General features: G+C 38.6%; 1 protein-coding gene across 7 annotated transcripts in view; it reads left to right on the top strand.

Annotated features, from left to right (window-relative positions):
* Positions 1 to 18,939, top strand: part of LOC144002591 (microtubule-associated serine/threonine-protein kinase 3-like) — a 50,463-nt gene that overhangs the window by 22,077 nt on the left and 9,447 nt on the right. For 5 of the 7 annotated variants that reach the window (XM_077497964.1, XM_077497963.1, XM_077497961.1 and 2 more), the window contains 12 exons: positions 11,132 to 11,220; positions 13,361 to 13,430; positions 13,514 to 13,592; positions 14,447 to 14,601; positions 14,663 to 14,738; positions 14,828 to 15,037; positions 15,126 to 15,227; positions 15,311 to 15,443; positions 17,129 to 17,190; positions 17,312 to 17,403; positions 17,625 to 17,833; positions 18,640 to 18,778. In XM_077497964.1, the coding sequence (XP_077354090.1) occupies positions 11,132 to 11,220; positions 13,361 to 13,430; positions 13,514 to 13,592; positions 14,447 to 14,601; positions 14,663 to 14,738; positions 14,828 to 15,037; positions 15,126 to 15,227; positions 15,311 to 15,443; positions 17,129 to 17,190; positions 17,312 to 17,403; positions 17,625 to 17,833; positions 18,640 to 18,778 (1,416 nt within the window). Of the gene's footprint in view, positions 1 to 2,496; positions 2,803 to 11,131; positions 11,221 to 13,360; positions 13,431 to 13,513; positions 13,593 to 14,446; positions 14,602 to 14,662; positions 14,739 to 14,827; positions 15,038 to 15,125; positions 15,228 to 15,310; positions 15,444 to 17,128; positions 17,191 to 17,311; positions 17,404 to 17,624; positions 17,834 to 18,639; positions 18,779 to 18,939 lie in introns of those variants that run through there. The other 2 variants (XM_077497965.1, XM_077497962.1) reach the window with 2 other exon arrangements.

The following is an 18,939-nucleotide window of genomic DNA, read 5'->3' as shown; positions in this document are numbered from 1 at the left end:
CAGCTGGTGCAAGGAGCCGGTGACCTCCATGTTCTTGCTGCAAGTTTGACTTTGGGCCCCCCCCCCCCCCCCCCCCCCCCCCCCCCCATACGAAGCGTTACGTCCTAAGTGGAGCACCAAAGGAGAGCACAGCCACAATTAGAGCCAAGGCCGACAGGGACACGCGCGGGCACGACAATAACTGCTCGGGAAGGTGACAGACGAAGATTCGGCGCTTATCAGCCGGCGATAAGTCTCGTTGTGTCGGGGGCCTCGACGAGACGAATCGGCCCCTCCCCCCACCCTTCTGTCTTTGCGCTATGCCAGGGGGGGGTCAAACCGAAGCTGACGACACGGCTTATCTCGCCCCGGTTGTCGTGATCCCGAAAAGCCAGCTGAGTTGTGTGAGGACATTGGAGGGAAATTCTAGATGTTAACTCATTTGCTCCCAATAACGTGTAAATACGTTTTTTTTTTAATGTTCTAAGTGTCCCAAAGACGTATTTATACGTTTTTTATTTATTTATTTTTTATGCTAGAGCATACAGAAGGCTTTGATGCAGCCTCTCAACTGCAAAGAACGGTTGCAGAAATGGTAGTTATTACACAAACGGCCAGCAGGTGGCAGCAGAGCAAAAGAGATCAACCAGGGCCATGTAGAAAAAAAAAAGCTCAATTACTTACAATTTTGAATAGATTTGTGAAAACTGATGAAACTTAGCTCTCTTCTAATGCTAATTGCTGCAAAACAGAAACAGAAACATACTTTTTTTTTTCCTGATGAAATAAGAGACTTTAATCTTTCTTTTGATAGGTTCCATGCTTTTATAGCAATAGAACACAATATTCTGTGGGCCTTGCAAAATCAGTCAAAATCCAGTTAAACAGCCGGGAGCGAACGGGATTGCGAAATGTGAAAATGGCGGCGAGTGAATGACATGACCTAAAGATGATCAAATGTAAACTTTTCAGCAATCTAGTCTTGTGATGTCATCGGCTTTATTGAAACTTGCTGATTGGTGATCGGCTCCAGAAGTTGTGATTGTGTGATGAAGTCAGTTTAAATGTTATGTAAGTATATTGCTTGAAATGATTTTAGAGGGTGTGCATGCGTGTTGTTTCAAATGCTGACGTGAACGCAGTGATATTGGCTGTGGATGTCAAAACAATGGGGAACCTGCAGTGTAAATGCGGCCTAGAAAAAAAAAAAGTCACGCGAGTCCACGTCGGCTCTTATCTGTCAGCTTTTATTGCAGCGCCAGCGACTTTTTATTCGGGACTTTGCTCTCTCCCGTGAGGTTGCGCCTCCATCCTGAAGTCCCCTCCCCCCCACACCCGAGCTTCTCCCGGCCGTCAAATTCATCGGCGGCGCGACACAATGCTCGCCGCGGTGCGACCGCGTGCGCACTTTTTCCGTCAAGCGGCCAATCGGCACGTCAAAGGGTCAAATTAGGAGCATCCATGTTGTGGAGTAGGTTGAGTGTTTACCACGGTTGGGTAACGTTTTGTTTTGGGGGGGTTTTCCCCGCTGAAATGCTGAACCAGTTATTTTATAATGCCTGAATCGATACTTGTTGCAATGCAATTTTTTCACACAGCAAAATAAGCAAACTCAATTTAATCTTAGTTAATTATTTTTAATTACCTCTCGATAATGTTCAACTATTGATGGTTGATGATTTTAGTTAGCGGCTGACTGGTCAAATTCAGGTAAATGCATAAAATTCTATATGAAACTTAGTGCATGACTTTGCGATATGCATATTGCACGATGTATTCCGATGTATTGTGCAGCCCTAATAAATAAATAAAAATAAATAAATAAATATATTACATTAATGCAATAATTCCTGATAATTTAATAGGATTAATTGGCAGATATTAGCTTTTTTAAAATTGGCAGAATTCTTTTTTTTTTTTTTTTTTTTTTTTTTTTTTTAACTGTTTTTTGATGATTTTTTTTCTTTTTCTTCTTCACAACATTACAACATTAGACAAAAACTGACCTTCAAAAATTACCTACCCTTCAGCCCTCCAAAAATCTGGAAAAAAAAAATTGTCAATCTTTGCCAACTTATATTTAAAAAAAAAAAAAAAAAAAAGCACAAAATCTTCACATTACAACATAAGACAAAGACTGACCTTCAAAAATTACCTACCCCTCAACCCTCCAAAAATCTGGAAAAAATCTTGTCGATTTTTGCCAATTTATAAAACAATAATTTTTTTTATTTTTTAAAAAAAGAGCACAATTTTTCTTTGTTTTTTTATTTTATTTTTTTTAATTTTACAAAAAAAAAAACAACATTGAAAAATAGATGAATATGCAGGCGCCAAATTACGAGCATACGGGGGCTCCACTGTACCTCCTGTTCACAGCACAACTGTAGGAATTCCCACATTAATACACTGACCCGTCAGATTTTTGGAGGCGACCCAAACGAGGGATGATGCTGCAGCTCCTCCTCCTCCTCCCTACCCCTCCTCCCACCGGCGCGTAATCAGCGCTAGGTGCCTGTTACGTGCAAACAAAGACTCAGCTGCTCTTGCGTCGCAGCTCCCCTGCAACCTGACCTGGATCGTCCCCCTTCGGGATCCTCCCCGGGATTTACGTCTTTTATCCGCGGGAGGACGGCGCGTCCTCATGCCGCAGCTGAACGCGGAACGCCAATGCCGCCGTTTGGAGTCGGACGCTCCCGCCGCTCAGCTCCCGCTCCTCTGTCCCGACTCGGACGGCATGTGGGATTGTAGCGCGTGGACGCCGCTGGCCAACTTTTACGCGCCGCATTTCTTGGGACGAGCTCGCCTCCGCCGCTCCCAAAGGTAGCCGCTCCGCCCTTGTCCCGGGGTCAGATTGCTTGGGAATTAACTTGACACGGAAGCGTGCTGTAACGTGCTTTCTGGGCTCGGCAGTGTTTACAGCCAGTTATTGCTTGTGTTTTAGGGCAGTGTCATGTTTTACTGACTGGATTGAACACAAGATTATTTATTTATTTATTTTTTATTTATTTTTTTGTCGAAACGACTTGTAACAAAACCTTGTGTGAGTGGGCAGAATTTCTCCGTAGAATCTGATTTGAAATGTTTACTTTTATGATCTTAACAAAAAATGTTTTTCATCTGTTTTAGTTGTTGAGCGAAATTGATTTTATAAGTCTTTTTTTTTTTTTTTTTTTTTTTTTTTTTTTTTTTCTTAGAAAAGAGGCACAATCTTAATTCTTTCATCTCAGTCAGCTTTGCAAAAGTGTGTCTGTTTTAAGTTGTAGTTAAGAGTTAAATGCTCAAAATTAAGAAAAAATAGATTTTTTAAAATTTTATTTTTATTTTATTTATTTATTTTTGGCGGGGGTAATCTTAATTTTCCCCCATTTTTTTTTTTTTTTTTTTTGGAGTTAATTAGTAGGGCTGGGAATCTTTGACTGTCTCACGATTCGATTCGATTACGATTTTTGGGTCTGCGATTCGATTCAGACTTGATTTTTGGTTCTCGGTTCAAACGATTTTCAATTCAAAATTATTTGATTGACAAATGATTTCTGCTTCAATTTACAGATATGCAAAAAATTGTAGAGTAGAGACATTAAAGTCTTTTTTTTTTTTTTTTAAACATCTTTTTAATTTTGTATTTTAAGTGCCTTTTTCCACAAAAACAGCATGTGGGCTACAATGCCTTTTCTCCTTCTTCATTTATAATTTAAATAAAATCAATTTTTGGATATTAATATCGATTCGATTCATAAATCCGAATCTCGATTCTTTTATGAATCGATTTTTTTTGGCACACCCTTATTAATTAGCTAAATAGTTGAAGAGTCGAAATTTACAAAAGTATTTTTTAAAGAAAGGTGAAAGCTTTTTTTTTTTTTTCCATTTTTCTTTGTCCTTTTTTAATCCCATTACCTTTGCGAAAGAGGGCGTTTTGTTGTTTTTCTCTAAAGTCGTGGTCCTCGATTTAAATAGAATTTTACAAGAAAGACTTCTATTCATTTATTTATTTATTTATTTTGGGGAAAAGGATATATTCTCATTCTCAATTCTTTTCTCCTTGTCAAATGTAAATTTTCTGCATTTTCCGGCAATGCAAGTGCATCATGCGGTGCTTATTTGTATGACTTTTTGCACATTTTGGAAGAAAGAAGATGGATTAGTGATTTAGTTGCTGACAGAAAACTTACATGATCATATATTGATTGAACAGCAGTATCGTATGTGCCCCCTCAAGCCGACTCTGGCAGATTTGAATGAAGCGCCCATGCTAGGTCAACAACCGTGCTCCAAAGCTTCCCAGGGTCGTCCACGTATCATTCCACGCAAAGCCATGATAGAAAAGTGAGGGAGTCATCAGTATGTTCCTGACTGGCATCTGTGCTAAACTGCTAGCCAAAACGCTAGCTCCAACAATAGAAACGGGAATAGAAAAAAAACAAAAAAGAGACAAAAAATTACGATGTATTATTATAATATTACCGTCCTGCTCCTCTTGGTCGTCATGTGGGATTGTAGTGCGATTACGGCGCTGTCCAACTTGAACGCGCCACATTTCTTGGGCAGAACTTCCCCAACCGCCACTCCCAAAAGGAAGCACGCCAACCCAGCACTCAACTTGACACGGGAGCGTGCCGCGACGCGCCTTCTGGACTCGGGAGTGTTTACAGCCGGTTGTCATGTGTCATGTTACTGCACTGAGTTTTTGTTTCCGTTTGCAAAAACAACAACAAAATTTTGCAGGAAGGGTTGGGTGGGTTTTGATGTAGTGTCTGATTTAATTAAAAAAAAAAAAAAAAAAAAAAGTTAGCTCGCCATAGTCATCAAGCTAAATAGCTGTAATTTACAAGATTTGTCATACTTTTCCCAGATAAATTGTAATATTATATGAAGTTGATTTTTTTCCTAAGTCTTCTTTTCCAAGAAAAAAACTGTCCAAATATTACCAGAATGAAGTCGTGAATTTTCAAAATATACATTTTCTGACATAATGTTAAATATTACATTAATTGATTATTATTATTATTTTTTTTTAGAAAGTCTCAGTAAATATGCAACACACTGAAATATTATATGAATAGTCTTTTTCTCGAGACACTTAGCCATAATTTATGATATGATAAAAAGTCAGGTTATTCATTGTGAAGCTAAGAAAATGTTTTTTTTTTCCAAGATATGAAACCTCTTATTTAAGTGAATCATATTTTTCCAGAGAAAGTCATGTTATGAGAATAGTTGCACTCATATTTTTGACAACGGCCTAAATATCACAAGCTTAGTTGTATTTATTTTGAAGAAAATATAGTCATAACGAGAATGGCCTCTTTTCGCTAAAATGTTGTATTATTATGAGTATTATGTTACAGTTATTCAGCCTGCAAAGTCATGGTTAAAGAGAATACCAGTAGTGGTGTTTTTCTGAGATATGTCAGATTATTAAAAGAATTCCAGTCTTTTGTTTGTTTTGTTTTGGGGTTTTTTTTTAATTAAAATTCAGAATTGACAGTAGTCCTTATTTTCCTAAATTCTATAAGAATAAAATTGTATTTTTAGGTATGTATTTTTTATTATAGTAAATTTCTGTATTGGCGGATTGAACTTTTTCTTTTTTTTTTTTTCTTTTTTTTAAATTAAAATTCAGAATTGACAGTAGTCCTTATTTTCCTAAATTCTATAAGAATAAAATTGTATTTTTAGGTATGTATTTTTTATTATAGTAAATTTCTGTATTGGCGGATTGAACTTTTTTTTTTTTTTTTTTTTTTTTTTTTTTTATTAAAATTCAGAATTGACAGTAGTCCTTATTTTCCTAAATTCTATAAGAATAAAATTGTATTTTTAGTTATGTATTTTTTATTATAGTAAATTTCTGTATTGGCGGATTGAACTTTTTTTTTTTGATAGAAAAAAAAATCATACGAGAAGAGACTTTTTTTTTCCGGATTTGAAACAAAGTATTCAGAGAAAAATTGTATATTTTCGAGGGGAAAAAAACAACAACATAAAAACGAAAGAGAACGTTAACCCACTCCAACAAAACTCAAGTCAAAAGCCTTTTGAAGACACCTGAGAGACGTAACAGAGTCTTAAATGTCTTAAATTTGGCTTCCCTAATCCCGCTGATAGCCTGCTTTCCTCAATGCACGGCTGGGATGTATGGAAGGTTGTTGGCTCTTGAAGGGAGCTCAACGCTTTTCATTCTTTGAAAGGTGCTCTCTTTACATACGCCAACAGCCCCACATGACCTTCATTTTAATTTTTTGGTCTATAGAGTGAGGTCGCGTGTTTGCGGCGCGACATCCGCAAGTTCTTTTTCTACATGGTTTGAACTGCCATAGAAATGCATTTTTTTTAATTTTTTTTTTTTTATTTCATTTTTCATTTTTAATCCTCGTCATGACCTACTTGGGAAACGGCTTAGCAGTAAATAGTGGCTGGTTTGTTGCAGTCTATGTAACATTCCAACACACTCACGTTTGATGTTGATTGTGCAGAAATATGACTTTAGTAAGTTGTATGTGAGTTTTATGTTTTGTTTTGTTTTTTAAACCTGTGCGAGAGGGAGTGAAAAAGTCTTATTTTCTTTTGCAAAGCAAAACAGCTGTGATTAAGAGAATACAAAAAAAAGGTGCGCTCTTTCCAAGAATGATCATTCTTCATTTTTTTAGTGGTAAATTGGTAATACTTTAAAGGGTAATACTATCATCTTTTTTTTCTTTTTTTTATATAAATATTTTAATTTATTTGGTAAAGAGAGAAACATTCAGTTATTATTAAGTCATTATAAAGTTGTGTTTTTTAAGCATATTTTTTCTGAAAAAAAAAGCTGTACTAAAATATATCCTTTCTTGGGGGATTGTAACAATGAAAATCGGTATCGTATGAAGTTAACGTCTGATATTGGCACTGTCTGACTGTACGTGTGTTTTGTTTTTTGTTTTGTTTTTTTCCTTTTAAACACTATTAATAGATGCGGTAAGTGCCAGAAATGTGACTTTGTGTTGTAATTTTGTCGTCGATGCGAGTTGGCACACCTGACAGCTCTGACAAGCGCAAAGCGCACGATTCGACGTCCCTGGGCCGGGCTACAATTCTTTCATTCATCTGCGTCTATTTTTTGCCTCGCTTGATATCCAAAATAAGTTAAAAGGGTCTTTTTTTTTTTTCTTTTTTTTTTTTGACAGATTGAGATTGCTTTATGCTAGGGATGGGCACTGTGGCCTTAATTCCACCACTACCGCAAACATCCAATCCGATTTTAATCATTTTTCTTCTTGGCTTATTATTCAAAAAATGTTTGTTTTTTTACTCCCCTTTCTTGTTTTTGCTTGTACAACCTTGCTATTGCATTTCACAATAGCATAATTGATACTGGGTTGAACAATGAATCAAATTCAAATTGACATTGCAGTGTGGCGCAGTAAATATAATTTTCAAGTCGCAAACAGTACTAACAGGGGGAAAAAAAATAAGTTTCATTATTAGCCCCTTTCACACTGCCCATTAGGGCTGCACGATATTGGAAAAACATCCGATATGAGATATAGTTTCTGAATACAGCGGTATCGATATTATCGCCATATTTAACATGTACCGAAAGAAATGACATTTTTATTATCTAATGAAAGTATTACATTTTTTTTTCATGCGGCAAAATAATCAAACTCAATGTATTCTTAATGAATTGTAATTACCTCTCGAAAATATTGGATGGCAGTGCACATTTTCGTTAAGTGTTCCAACTATGTTTTGCATTATTAGGGTTGGAACACCCATGGAACTAGGGGCGTGGAAACCAAATAAAAAGAGAGGATGAGGAGGGGAAGGGATTTTTTTTTTTTTTTCTCCCCCCAGAGAGGACAGTAGTGAATTATATCAGTCAGTTCCTCTCCTCACGAGCTTTGAACTGAGTTTTTTGTCATGTTTAATAAATGTCAAACAGGTAAACCTGACAGTCTGACTGGTCAAATTCAGATAAAAGCATAACATTGCACGTCTTTGCGATATGCATATTGCACAGGCCGATATCACGATATCGCCAAGCTCCGTCTACCGCTAACACCTATGACGTGCCAAACCACCAGGAAGCCACACCGTGAAAGGAGGCTACTCGCTGCCCCTTCAAGTAAGACGCCAACCACCAAACAACGCTCTGACGAGCCAAACATTGCGGCAGGAAGCGCGAGGATCAAGCGTGCCGAGGGCTGATTGGGCAGCGGCGTGGCATCCGCTGTCTTAATCCGCAGTGAGCACGTATAAATAGATGCCGTTAAACCTGATCCGCTTTTGACGCCCGCACCTGTGTACCAGATGCTTTTCGCTCCCGTCACCGTGAATGAGCGCACGGTAAACAAGGATGCGTCTCACCGAAGCCAAATGAGGACCCTTTTTTTTTTTTTTTTTTTTTTTTTTTTTTTCCCCCTCCCCTCCTCCTCCTCGTTTTGACTCTGCAACACTATTCGGGATAAAAGAGCATCGGCATTCGGCAGGGTCATACAGTAGCGTGTAGGGGTGTGAATTGCCTCGTACCTGACGATTCGATTCGTATCACGATTCACAGGTCACGATTCGATTCGATACCGATTAATCCCGATACGAATTTATAAGTCGATTGTTGTGATTTTTTTTCATTCAAATTTAGAAAATACTAATCAGTAAGCTTGTAGAGTGTAAGATTTATATGAAAATGTATTATTTATTTATCTGAAATTTCAGTCTTATAGAGGTAATCTGTTTCATGTTTAAACAGCATTAAAATAAAATATTAAGGCTTAATGTTCCGTTCATATAACATTCTTGCATGCTTAAGGTGTGAATCCTAAAAAAAAAAAAAAAAAAAAAAAAAAAAAATCGATTTTGCCTATTATTGAATCGATTCGAGAATCGCGCGATGTAGTATCGCGATATATCGCCGAATCGATTTTTTTTAACACCCCTAGTAGCGTGTTTGATACAGAGAACCCTCAAAATTACCAACAGGTGACACCCGGGTGCACATTTACGGTTGCAAACGGATGAACATTTTTGGACAATTTCTATCAGAAATGTGCAACAGTGTATTAATTCTACGTGTAAATATTTTTCTTAAGAGCGTGTAATATTCTGAGAAAAAACTCACAAATTTGCAACAAATAAACTCTCAGCTTTGTGACATTATAAAATGGGGAATCTGTAAGAAAAAAAACTCACAAATTTATAAGAAATAAGCTCAGATTTGTGATGTAAAATGGCAAATTTGCAAGAAAAAAAAATCACAAATTTGTGAGAAATACACTGTTTTTATTGTTAATTTTCTTTCTCGCAAATTTTCCACTTTATAATGTCGCAAGTAGGGGTGTTAAAAAAAATCGATTCGGCAATATATCGCGATACTACAGCACGCAATTCTCGAATCGATTCAATAGGCAGCCGAATCGATTTTTTAATATCCATTTTTGATGGAAAAATATTCAACAAAATGTCTAACTTTCATACCTTAAGCATGGAAGAATGTTATATTAATGGAACATTAAGCCTTAATATTTTATTTCATTGCCGTTTTAACATGAAAAAGGTTACAACCTGTTTGTTAAATGTTATAAAACGGAAGTTTCAGATCAATAAATAATACATTTTCATACAAATCTTACAGTGTACATGTACAAGTTTACTGAATGGTATTTTCTAAAATTGAGTAAAAAAAAAAAAATCGCAACAATCGATTGGAAATTCAAATCGGGATTAATCGGTATCGAATCGAATCGTGACCTATGAATCGTGATACGGATCGAATCGTCAGGTACGAGGCAATTCACACCCCTAGTCGCAAGTATTCCATTTTTTTCTCTCATAAATTTGAGTGTTATGAGTGAACATTTTTGACATTCGCTAGGCTACGAGCTAACAAGCTAGCGAGCTAACAAGTTGGTGCGCTACCAAGCCCGCTTCATGGTAGCGGGGTCGTCCAATGTTTGCTTCGGGACAATTTTTATTTTTTATTTATTTTCATTTAAATTTGACAGGCCTGTTAACTCATTCTACTCCCAGCCATTTTGAGTGAAGCAGCTGTTGCACTGGATTTTGACTGATTTTGCAAGGCCCACAAAATGTTTTCTTTTTGTATAAAAACATTGAACCTACCAAAAGAATCATTTAGTCTCTTCTTTCATCAGCAAAAAAAAAAAAAAAAAAGAAAAGTTTTTCTATCTGTGTCCGTTTTTCAACAATAAGCATTAAAATATAGCTAAGTTTCATTATTCACAAACCTGTTTAAAATTGTGGTGGAAAACAGCTTGTTGCAACATGGACCTGGTTGATCTCTTATACTCTGCTGCCACCTGCTGGCCGTTTTTTAACTACAATTGCTTCAACCACTCTCTGCAGTCCAGAGGCTGTTTCAAAGCTTTCTGTATGCTCTAGCATAAAAAAAAAAAAAAAAAACATGGAAAAAACATATAAATACGTCTTTGGGACACCAGTAATAGTTAAAAAAAAAAAAGAACGTATTTATACGTTTTTGGGAGTAAATGAGTTAATGCCGAATGTTCTTCATCTGGGCTATGTAAAATGTTGTTCTCTACCGGCTCTATAATTTAAAGGTGTTGATTTTTAAACATACATTTAAACATTTTGTACCGTTGTAGTTTATGTATGTCATAAAACTGTGTAGCTCAGCAGTGCCACCATCGTGACATTGGCGTGTCACGGGGCGCTCTGTGCGACCTCTGTAGCGATGCGTTGACAACCACGCCGAGTCTGCCTACTCGGGCATTTCTCTACACACGCACACAGAGCGCCCCATTGTTCTTTTGATTGTTCCTGGGCGTACAGAATGGTCGCCGACGCGGCCAAATTGTCCCCTTCAGACATGATTGTTGTCCGTCATCATCATCATCATCATCATCATCATCATCATCAGCCTTTGAAGCTGCACACATGCTTCTATACAATAGAAGTTCACTTAAAAAAAAATCATGGAATATTGATGAGTAGGGAATGAGTAATTCTGAACATAGCGACTGTTACTGTATGTTAAAATGAGACTCCTTCACTAAAAAATGGCTGACTCCACAGTGGATATGGAGTGCTTCCTAATAGAGCCTCCATGTTTTTGGTGTGGATCAGTGTCATTCACTGCTAATCTTTTTTTTTTTTTCTTTTTTTTTTTTCTCCTCCTCCTCCTTTCCAGCTGCAGGACGAGCAACAGGAAAAGCCTGATCGGAAGCGGCCAGTCCACAGGATTACCGCGACCCCACTCGCCACTCTCGTCTCTCACAGGTACCACATGCATTGATTCATTTTTTATTTTCGTTCATACATTTATTGGGAAATTACAGATTTTATTTTATTTTATTTTATTTATTTAAATTTCCATACTAATATCCATTAAAAAAAAAGTAAATGAATAAAATCCTGAAACTTTTATACACAACACCAAAAAACATTGGTGCTTTCAGCATTCCCACAATTAATTAATTCGTATTTTTATTCTCCTCGCTTTTTTTGCCAAGAAAGAACTCCCACATAATACTTCCAATTGACGGCGTTGCAATTTCAACTTGATTCAAAAATTCACGCCTTCCGGGGTATGTATATATATACAGTATATATATATATATATATATATATATATATATATATATATATATATATATATATATATATATATATATATATCTCGTCTGATTCCACGTTACTTAAAGTACTCGCACAATTTAACATTAAAGATAAGTTTTTGCTCATTCATTTTCAATGGGACTGACAGTCCCACTTTCCACGCCATGCAAACAAGTGATTGGCATTAGCTGCTCTCTGATACTGCTCAGTAGCTTGGTAGAGTGCCTTGTTCAGTACCCAGGAGGTCGCGGGTTCGAATCCCACCTCCCGACTGTACATTGCAAATATATCCAGAGCCATTCTGCTAAGGGAAATACATTTATCCCAACTAAATATCAGGAATTGTAAATTTGTATTTGTCATTTAACTACAAGTTAATACTTAATAATTACTAGTAATACTACTACTGTTTTTATTACTACTACTACTAGTAGTCATTCATAGTAAATGACTTTGTAATTTTCACCGAATTTATCTTTCTATTTCCTTCATTAGCATTCAGCTGTTAACATTTAGCTTAGCATTCAGCTATTAGCATTCAGCTTTCAGCATTCCCACACAATTTCTGCAGAAATTGCACTTAGTCTAGTTTATTTATTTATTTGCGATTTTATCAAAAGCCACTCAAGTTTGTGTTCAATTAACCAAGTGCTTAACGTATTTTCAAAATAAAACGTTTCCAAACATGCTTTTACTTTGGAACACAATGATCAACATTTATGCTTTTTTTTTTTTTTCCTGACATTTTAGGCCCAAGCATTTTCTGCACTTTGCAGTTTTTTTTTGTTTTTTTTTTTAATAAAGGGATGGAAATTAAAGCATGTTGTTGAATCGATTATTAAAATGCAAAAAGTGGCACACGGCATCACCAAAGCGATTGTGTCGTTTTGAGGAAGCGGAGACCCTCCAGGGAGGAAGCTCTACTGTGGCGTAGGGAGGGAACATTCATTGACCGCAAGGGCGTTTTATTTCCTGCCATTGGCGGCGCAAAAAAAAAAAAGCAGCCTCGTCGCCACTCGCCAGTCAGTGTTTAGTCTGAGCCCAGCGGGGCAAAGATGCGCTCGGATCCACAAGCGCACAACGTTCTGTCGGATGACTTGACTGTGTGGCTCAGGCGCGGTGTTGCTAGTAGAGGTAAGAAGTCGAATGAGGGGGAAACCTTTCGGCATTGCTTCTCATTGGTAGAGAGCTTTTTTGTTGTTACGTCCATATATGGAAACGGCCTTTTGTTGTTTACATTGCATTCAGGGGTTGGCATTGTCTAATTAGCTGTTTGGCTAGTGCCTTTGTGAGCATTTAACCCTTTCAGCATCCAATTTTGTCCTCTGCATTTTTGTTTTCAAGCCATTTTAATTGAGGTTTGTTTTGTGCAATGTCTGTCCTATTCTGGATGGCTCAAAAATGTGGACATTATTTAAAATCGAACCATTCTAAGGCGCTTGAGATTGTGCCTCACTACAGAAATCATAAGCTAAACACCAAAAAAACACCAATTCACATTTCAGTAAAAGAGCATTTACAGCAGGGGTGCCCAAGTCAGGTCCTCGAGCTCCCCTATCCAGCCCGTTTTCCATGTTTCTCTCCATCAACACACCTGATTCACGATCAGGATCGTTATCGGGCATTTGCAAAGCTTGCTGATCATTGGAATCAGCTGCGTTGGAGGATGGAGACATAGAAAACATACCGGATAGGGGCTCTCGAAAACGTAACTTAAGCACCTCTGATTTACAGTTTGTCTGTGAGCAATAAAATTTGTCACGTTTCTTTGCACTTAATAGATTTCTATTTGTTCCTGCAGGCACGAGTCCACAGGACAGCCCGAGAAACTTCTCTCCGAGTGCCTCCGCGCATTTCTCCTTTGCACGAAGGTATTGTTGCTGTTTTTTTTGTTTTTTTTGTTTTGTTTGTTTTTTTGCAGCTCATAAGGCATGTTTGATATTTGTGGTACCAGGAGCGATGGACGCCGCTGGTCACTGGCCTCCCTTCCCTCCTCTGGATATGGAACCAACACGCCCAACTCTACCGTCTCTGTGAGCATCTGAAAATCTTAATTTTTAACTCCACGGCAAAGATTTTAAAAGTCAGATTATCCCTTTTATGCGTTTTCATTCGTACCTGCTAAAAATAGTCACGTATAATAATAGTTATAATTGTAGGAGCCAATTGTGCATTGGTTAATTTGTAGTATGTTCTATATATTGTATATCGTCGCTAGTCATATTTTCACATTTGATATTGGATAATTTAGTTAAAAGTAATGGCGAATATTATTTTATGCGTATATTAGAATTTATTGGTTGAAAAGTACAAAGAGACAAATTGTTTAATTATTTCTTTATTGGAACTACTTTATTTGCAGCGTCACGTGACTCGCGAATGTGCATTGATAGAACGGCAACGAGTTGGACATGGAACAGATGAAACCAGCTCACGATAGAAGTGACATAGTTTTTTGACCATACGATTTGATCTTTTTTGGACGTACTTGTATTTTATTTGTGTTTTATTAAATAGTAAAAATCAAGACGTGGTCCTGTCGTTTGCGTTCAGGACTCATCGCTATCCTGGTTTCAAGGGTGTTCGTGTTAGTGGAGTAACACCTACAGTTATAATAAATTAAAAACAAATAACAAAATATGAAATACAAAAATATATACTATTTTTCCAGTCGAAAATCAGTCGAGCCGTCGATCCGATTTATGCCTTCTTAGTTTCCTGTTTTGCAGTACATGCTAAGTGCTAATGCTAATGACGTAGCTTTACATTGCGTTTCCATGAGATGTGTGACGCCAGACTTTTGCGGTAAACAGATAAAAAAAACAAAAAAAACATGCCACAACTTTGTGTAGTTTTCTTGTTGAATGTATATTTGTTTCACTTCCAGTCGTCCTGTTCATCACAGGAGAAGCTGCACCAGCTGCCCTTCCAGCCCACGCCGGACGAGCTGCACTTCCTCTCCAAGCACTTCTGCACCGAGAACATCTCCGCCGACGAGTGTCGCCGGGCGGCGACCATGCGGCCGCGCTCGCGCAGCCTCAGGTGAGGACGCCGCGCTCGCCCCGTCGCACTTCTGCATCGTTTACGCCTTTCTTCCCGTCAGCCCTGGCAGGTCTCCGTCCTGTTACGACCACGAGATCATCATGATGAATCACGTCTACAAGGAGCGCTTCCCCAAGGTGGCCGCCGACGTTTGCGCCATCTTTGTCAGCCGACCTCACGGCGTCTCACGTTGACCTTACGTCTCACCTATTTTTATTTTTTTTAGGCCACCGCTCAGATGGAGGAGAAAATCCAGGAGATCATCCGCGGCAACTCGCCCGAGAGCGTCCTGCCGCTGGCCGACGGCGTGCTCGGCTTCGCCCACCACCAGATCATCGAGCTGGCGCGCGACTGCCTGGAGAAGAGCCGGCTGGGCTTGGTCACGTCCAGCTACTTCTGCGAGCTCACCGACAAGCTGGAGAGGCTCGTGCAGGAGGTGAAGCGCTTTTGTCTTCATCTTAAATGAGCCACCTTTTTTTTTTTTTTTTTATTTATTTATTTTTAAATCATGTTTCTCCGCGCAGTCCACCGAACGTTCTGAGAGCGAGGAGGTCAACTTCATCCGCGAGCTGGCCAAGAAGATCCTCATGGTCATCGCTCGACCCGCCCGGCTGCTGGAATGTCTGGTACGCCGACGCAGATGTCACTCGGGAAGCATGCTTTGTACGTTTCGTTGACTCAAGTTAGACTTCCCCCCCCCCCTGCGCAGGAGTTTGACCCCGAGGAGTTCTACCACCTCCTGGAGGCGGCCGAGGGCCATGCCAAGGAGGGTCAGGGCATCAAGACCGACATCCCGCGTTACATCATCAGCCAGCTGGGACTCACCAGAGATCCTTTGGAAGGTGTGCCGCATCGTTCTTTAATCACACGGCGTTTATAATAAGTCTACACACCCCTTTTCAAAAATAAGTGAGACCACCGTTAATGGGGCCTATAATGTGTACAACTTGACTCATTTAGCCATTTTCAACAGTAAAAAGTTCATATTTTGTCTATAATTAATGTGGTAACGTCATTATTTTTCATGTACAATTAATATCTTTAAAAATTAATTTTTCTACTTGCTGTCGAATGATGATGACATCACCTGTGCTTAGGAAGTAGGTAACGACCAATCATGGCTCAGTTTACTGACCAAACCCAGAAAACAGGTGAGCCATGAATGGCCGTTACCGACTTCCTCATCACAGGTGATGTCATCATCAGTCAACAGCAAGTAGAAAAATTACTTTTTAAAGGTATTCATTGAACATGAAAAATAATGGAGTTATCAAGTTCATTCTGGACAAAATCCGAACTTTTCACTGCTGAAAATTGTTCAATGAGTCAAGTATCCCTTTAAATATTTTAAATGGTGTGGTTGCGTAAGTGTGGAACACCCTCATTTCTATAAATTCCTCAAAACTGATGTGTATTGAATGCTGCGCAAATTTCATAAACTGAGTTTATTGAATGATCTGTTTGTCAGGAATAATTTTTTCAGTTTTTTTTTATTTTTTATTTTTTTTTTATAAAAGCCTTTTTTTTTCGGTTAAAGCCATTTTAAGCCATTTTGGGTTTTTTTTTTTGTCTCCACTGATGCACGTTTACAAAAGCATCGTCCGGGTTGCTAATTTAGGGATTTGGTTGTCAAATTTAGCTCTTTTCTTCATCACCAATCATCTTAAAATAACAGCGTAATAACTACCAAGTTTAATTCCCTTTAAAAACAAAATATTATAAAGAACCATATATAAACTCGTTTTTGCATTGATAAGAAAGGAAAGGCAATTTCAGAGTCAAATGCGCTGAACATTGACAGATCTAAGTTAACGTGGGGGGTGGGGGGACTTGCAGATGGGAATGAGCGCTTGGATGAAAATGTAAGCTCCCCGGCGGAGGTAACGGTGCGTGTGATGTCACAGTTGAGCATTAAAAAGAGAAGGAACGTGAAACGTGTTTGTGAACAGATTGTCTCTCCAATGACCCTCCGCATTCCACAACATCAACATCCATTAGCAAGGAATGGCCTACACACACACACGCACACACACAGGCGTGCGCGGACAGATGGACAGATGTTAAATGGCGACAGACGCGCGTCGTGCGCTCCCCGCCGTAATGTGGGCACACGTTGGACCTTGGCGTGTTTTATTATGATGCAAGGTGGCTGCTAATGGCTTTTAGATGAGTCTCATTTCCACCTCATTTCGTTTCACTCCGGATCAACTCAGTCAGCACACTTACCACTTTCCATTGTGTGTTTCACCAAAAACTTCACTTTTTGCTCTCTTAGGCAGTAACGAACATGGAAATAAAATGTATGTTTAAACACCAAAATGTTCTCCCAAGCCATAAAATGTCATCTAATTAAAGTGTGCTAGCTTGTTGCTAACATAATACACAATTAACATAGATGTTTTGGTCATTTTAAACCTACAAACAAATGATAATTTAACACACATGGAGCAACAGTGCATAAAACATATTCATATATTCTCTGTCCTCTGTGGGATTGTTTTTTTTGTTTTGTTTGTTTGTTGTACAGAGATGGCTCAGTTAAGCAGCAGTGACAGCGGCATTGCACAAACTCCAGAAACCGACGACTGTGTAAGATATATAAATCATTATATAAATCATTGTATTGATTGTTTAAATGTTTTGTTTTGTTTTTCCTTAAAAATCTTCTTCATCTAAACCGTATGTTATTTGTTTCTGCTGCTGGTGCCAGTCCCAAAGTCTGAGCGCCGCCTTGAGGTCCAGACGCAAGCCATGCGAATTGGACTTTGAGTTGACCAAACTCATCAGCAACGGCGCCTACGGGTGAGAACAAACTTCAACACTTGTTTCTTTTTGTTTTTTTATTCACTGATTTGATTTTACATTCTCTCTATGCTAGTTCTATCTACAGTCATTTGTCTTTCTATCGTTACATGGTCTGTTATACAAGTTTCATCAACACTAGTCAAATCAAGCGATATAGAAAATAGGTAGATTGTTATATGGAAATTAAAAGCCTAATTTTCCATGCGTCTGCGGTGCAGGGCGGTCTACTTAGTGCGGCACAAGGAGAGCAAGCAGCGTTTCGCCATGAAGAAGATCAACAAGCAGAACCTGATGCTGAGGAACCAGATCCAGCAGGCCTTTGTGGAGAGGGACATCCTCACCTTCGCCGAGAACCCCTTCGTGGTCTCCATGTACTGCTCCTTCGAGACCAGACGGCACCTCTGCATGGTCATGGAGTACGTGGAAGGTGGGTAGGGTTGTAACGATATATGCAATATCGCGATATTCAAACTGCCACAGTATGTCGTCTTCATGTCACGATATTAAAAGCAGATGACTTGACTTGTTAGAAAAAAAGTCAGGTTGAGTTCCATTTGTGCAGTTCTAGCACCCTCTGGTGGCTATTTTTTTTAGTGGAATTTAATTTTCACAAGGCATGTTTTGGCCCTTATAAAATCCATACTAATGGTCAGGTGAAGGGGACCGTAGGAAATCAGTGTGCTTGCATTAGCAAGTAAGTGCTTCAATATATATTTATATATTTTTTATATATAATTATATTTTTCATTGCTGTATTGTATGAAAGTACAATATCGTTTTGTTTTGTTTTTGAGGTATGAATTTTTTTTTTTTTTTTTTTTTAAACAATATTGTGACCTTTTTTGTATCGCCAAACTCCCCACAATGTTGCGATAATTATCATATCGTGGCCTTCATATTGTGATAATATCGTATCATGATGTTTGGATATCGCTACATCCCTAAAGGTGGGCGGCCATGATGGCGATGACCATCTTGACAATGATTAATGCGATTTGGGCCGGGGTTCGGACCCCAACCCTGATATTGGCGACATCAACGAAGATGATGATGATGATGATGATGATGATGATGTCTTCTCACAATTACCACAATGACAATAGCGAGGATGATGATATTGAAGTCAGTGGGGTTGACATCAATGATGACAACAATGATGACAATCATAACAATGTCGGTGATGAGGGTTTTTTTTTTTTTTTTTTTTTTTTTTATTTAAAATTTGTTTTTCAGGAGGAGACTGCGCCACCCTGCTCAAGAACATGGGCCCTCTTCCAGTAGACATGGCCCGGATGTACTTTGCTGAGACCGTGTTGGCACTGGAGTACCTGCACAACTACGGCATCGTGCACAGGGACCTCAAACCAGACAAGTGAGGAAACCCTCCATGTAAAAAAAAAGGGGAGGAGCCTTTCGGTTAGCCAGGCCAGAACCCTGTGTAATAGTACTGCCATCTTGTGGCATCAATAGGCAATTATTTCTAGCTGAGTCTCAGTCCCGGTACTGTACAGTATATAATCTTTAAAAATACTG

The sequence above is a fragment of the Festucalex cinctus genome, chromosome 15, assembly GCF_051991245.1.
Source record: "Festucalex cinctus isolate MCC-2025b chromosome 15, RoL_Fcin_1.0, whole genome shotgun sequence".
NCBI classification, from domain to species: Eukaryota; Metazoa; Chordata; class Actinopteri; order Syngnathiformes; family Syngnathidae; genus Festucalex; species Festucalex cinctus.
Note: the sequence above shows the minus strand (reverse complement) of the source record. Positions and strands in the feature narration are given on the sequence as shown.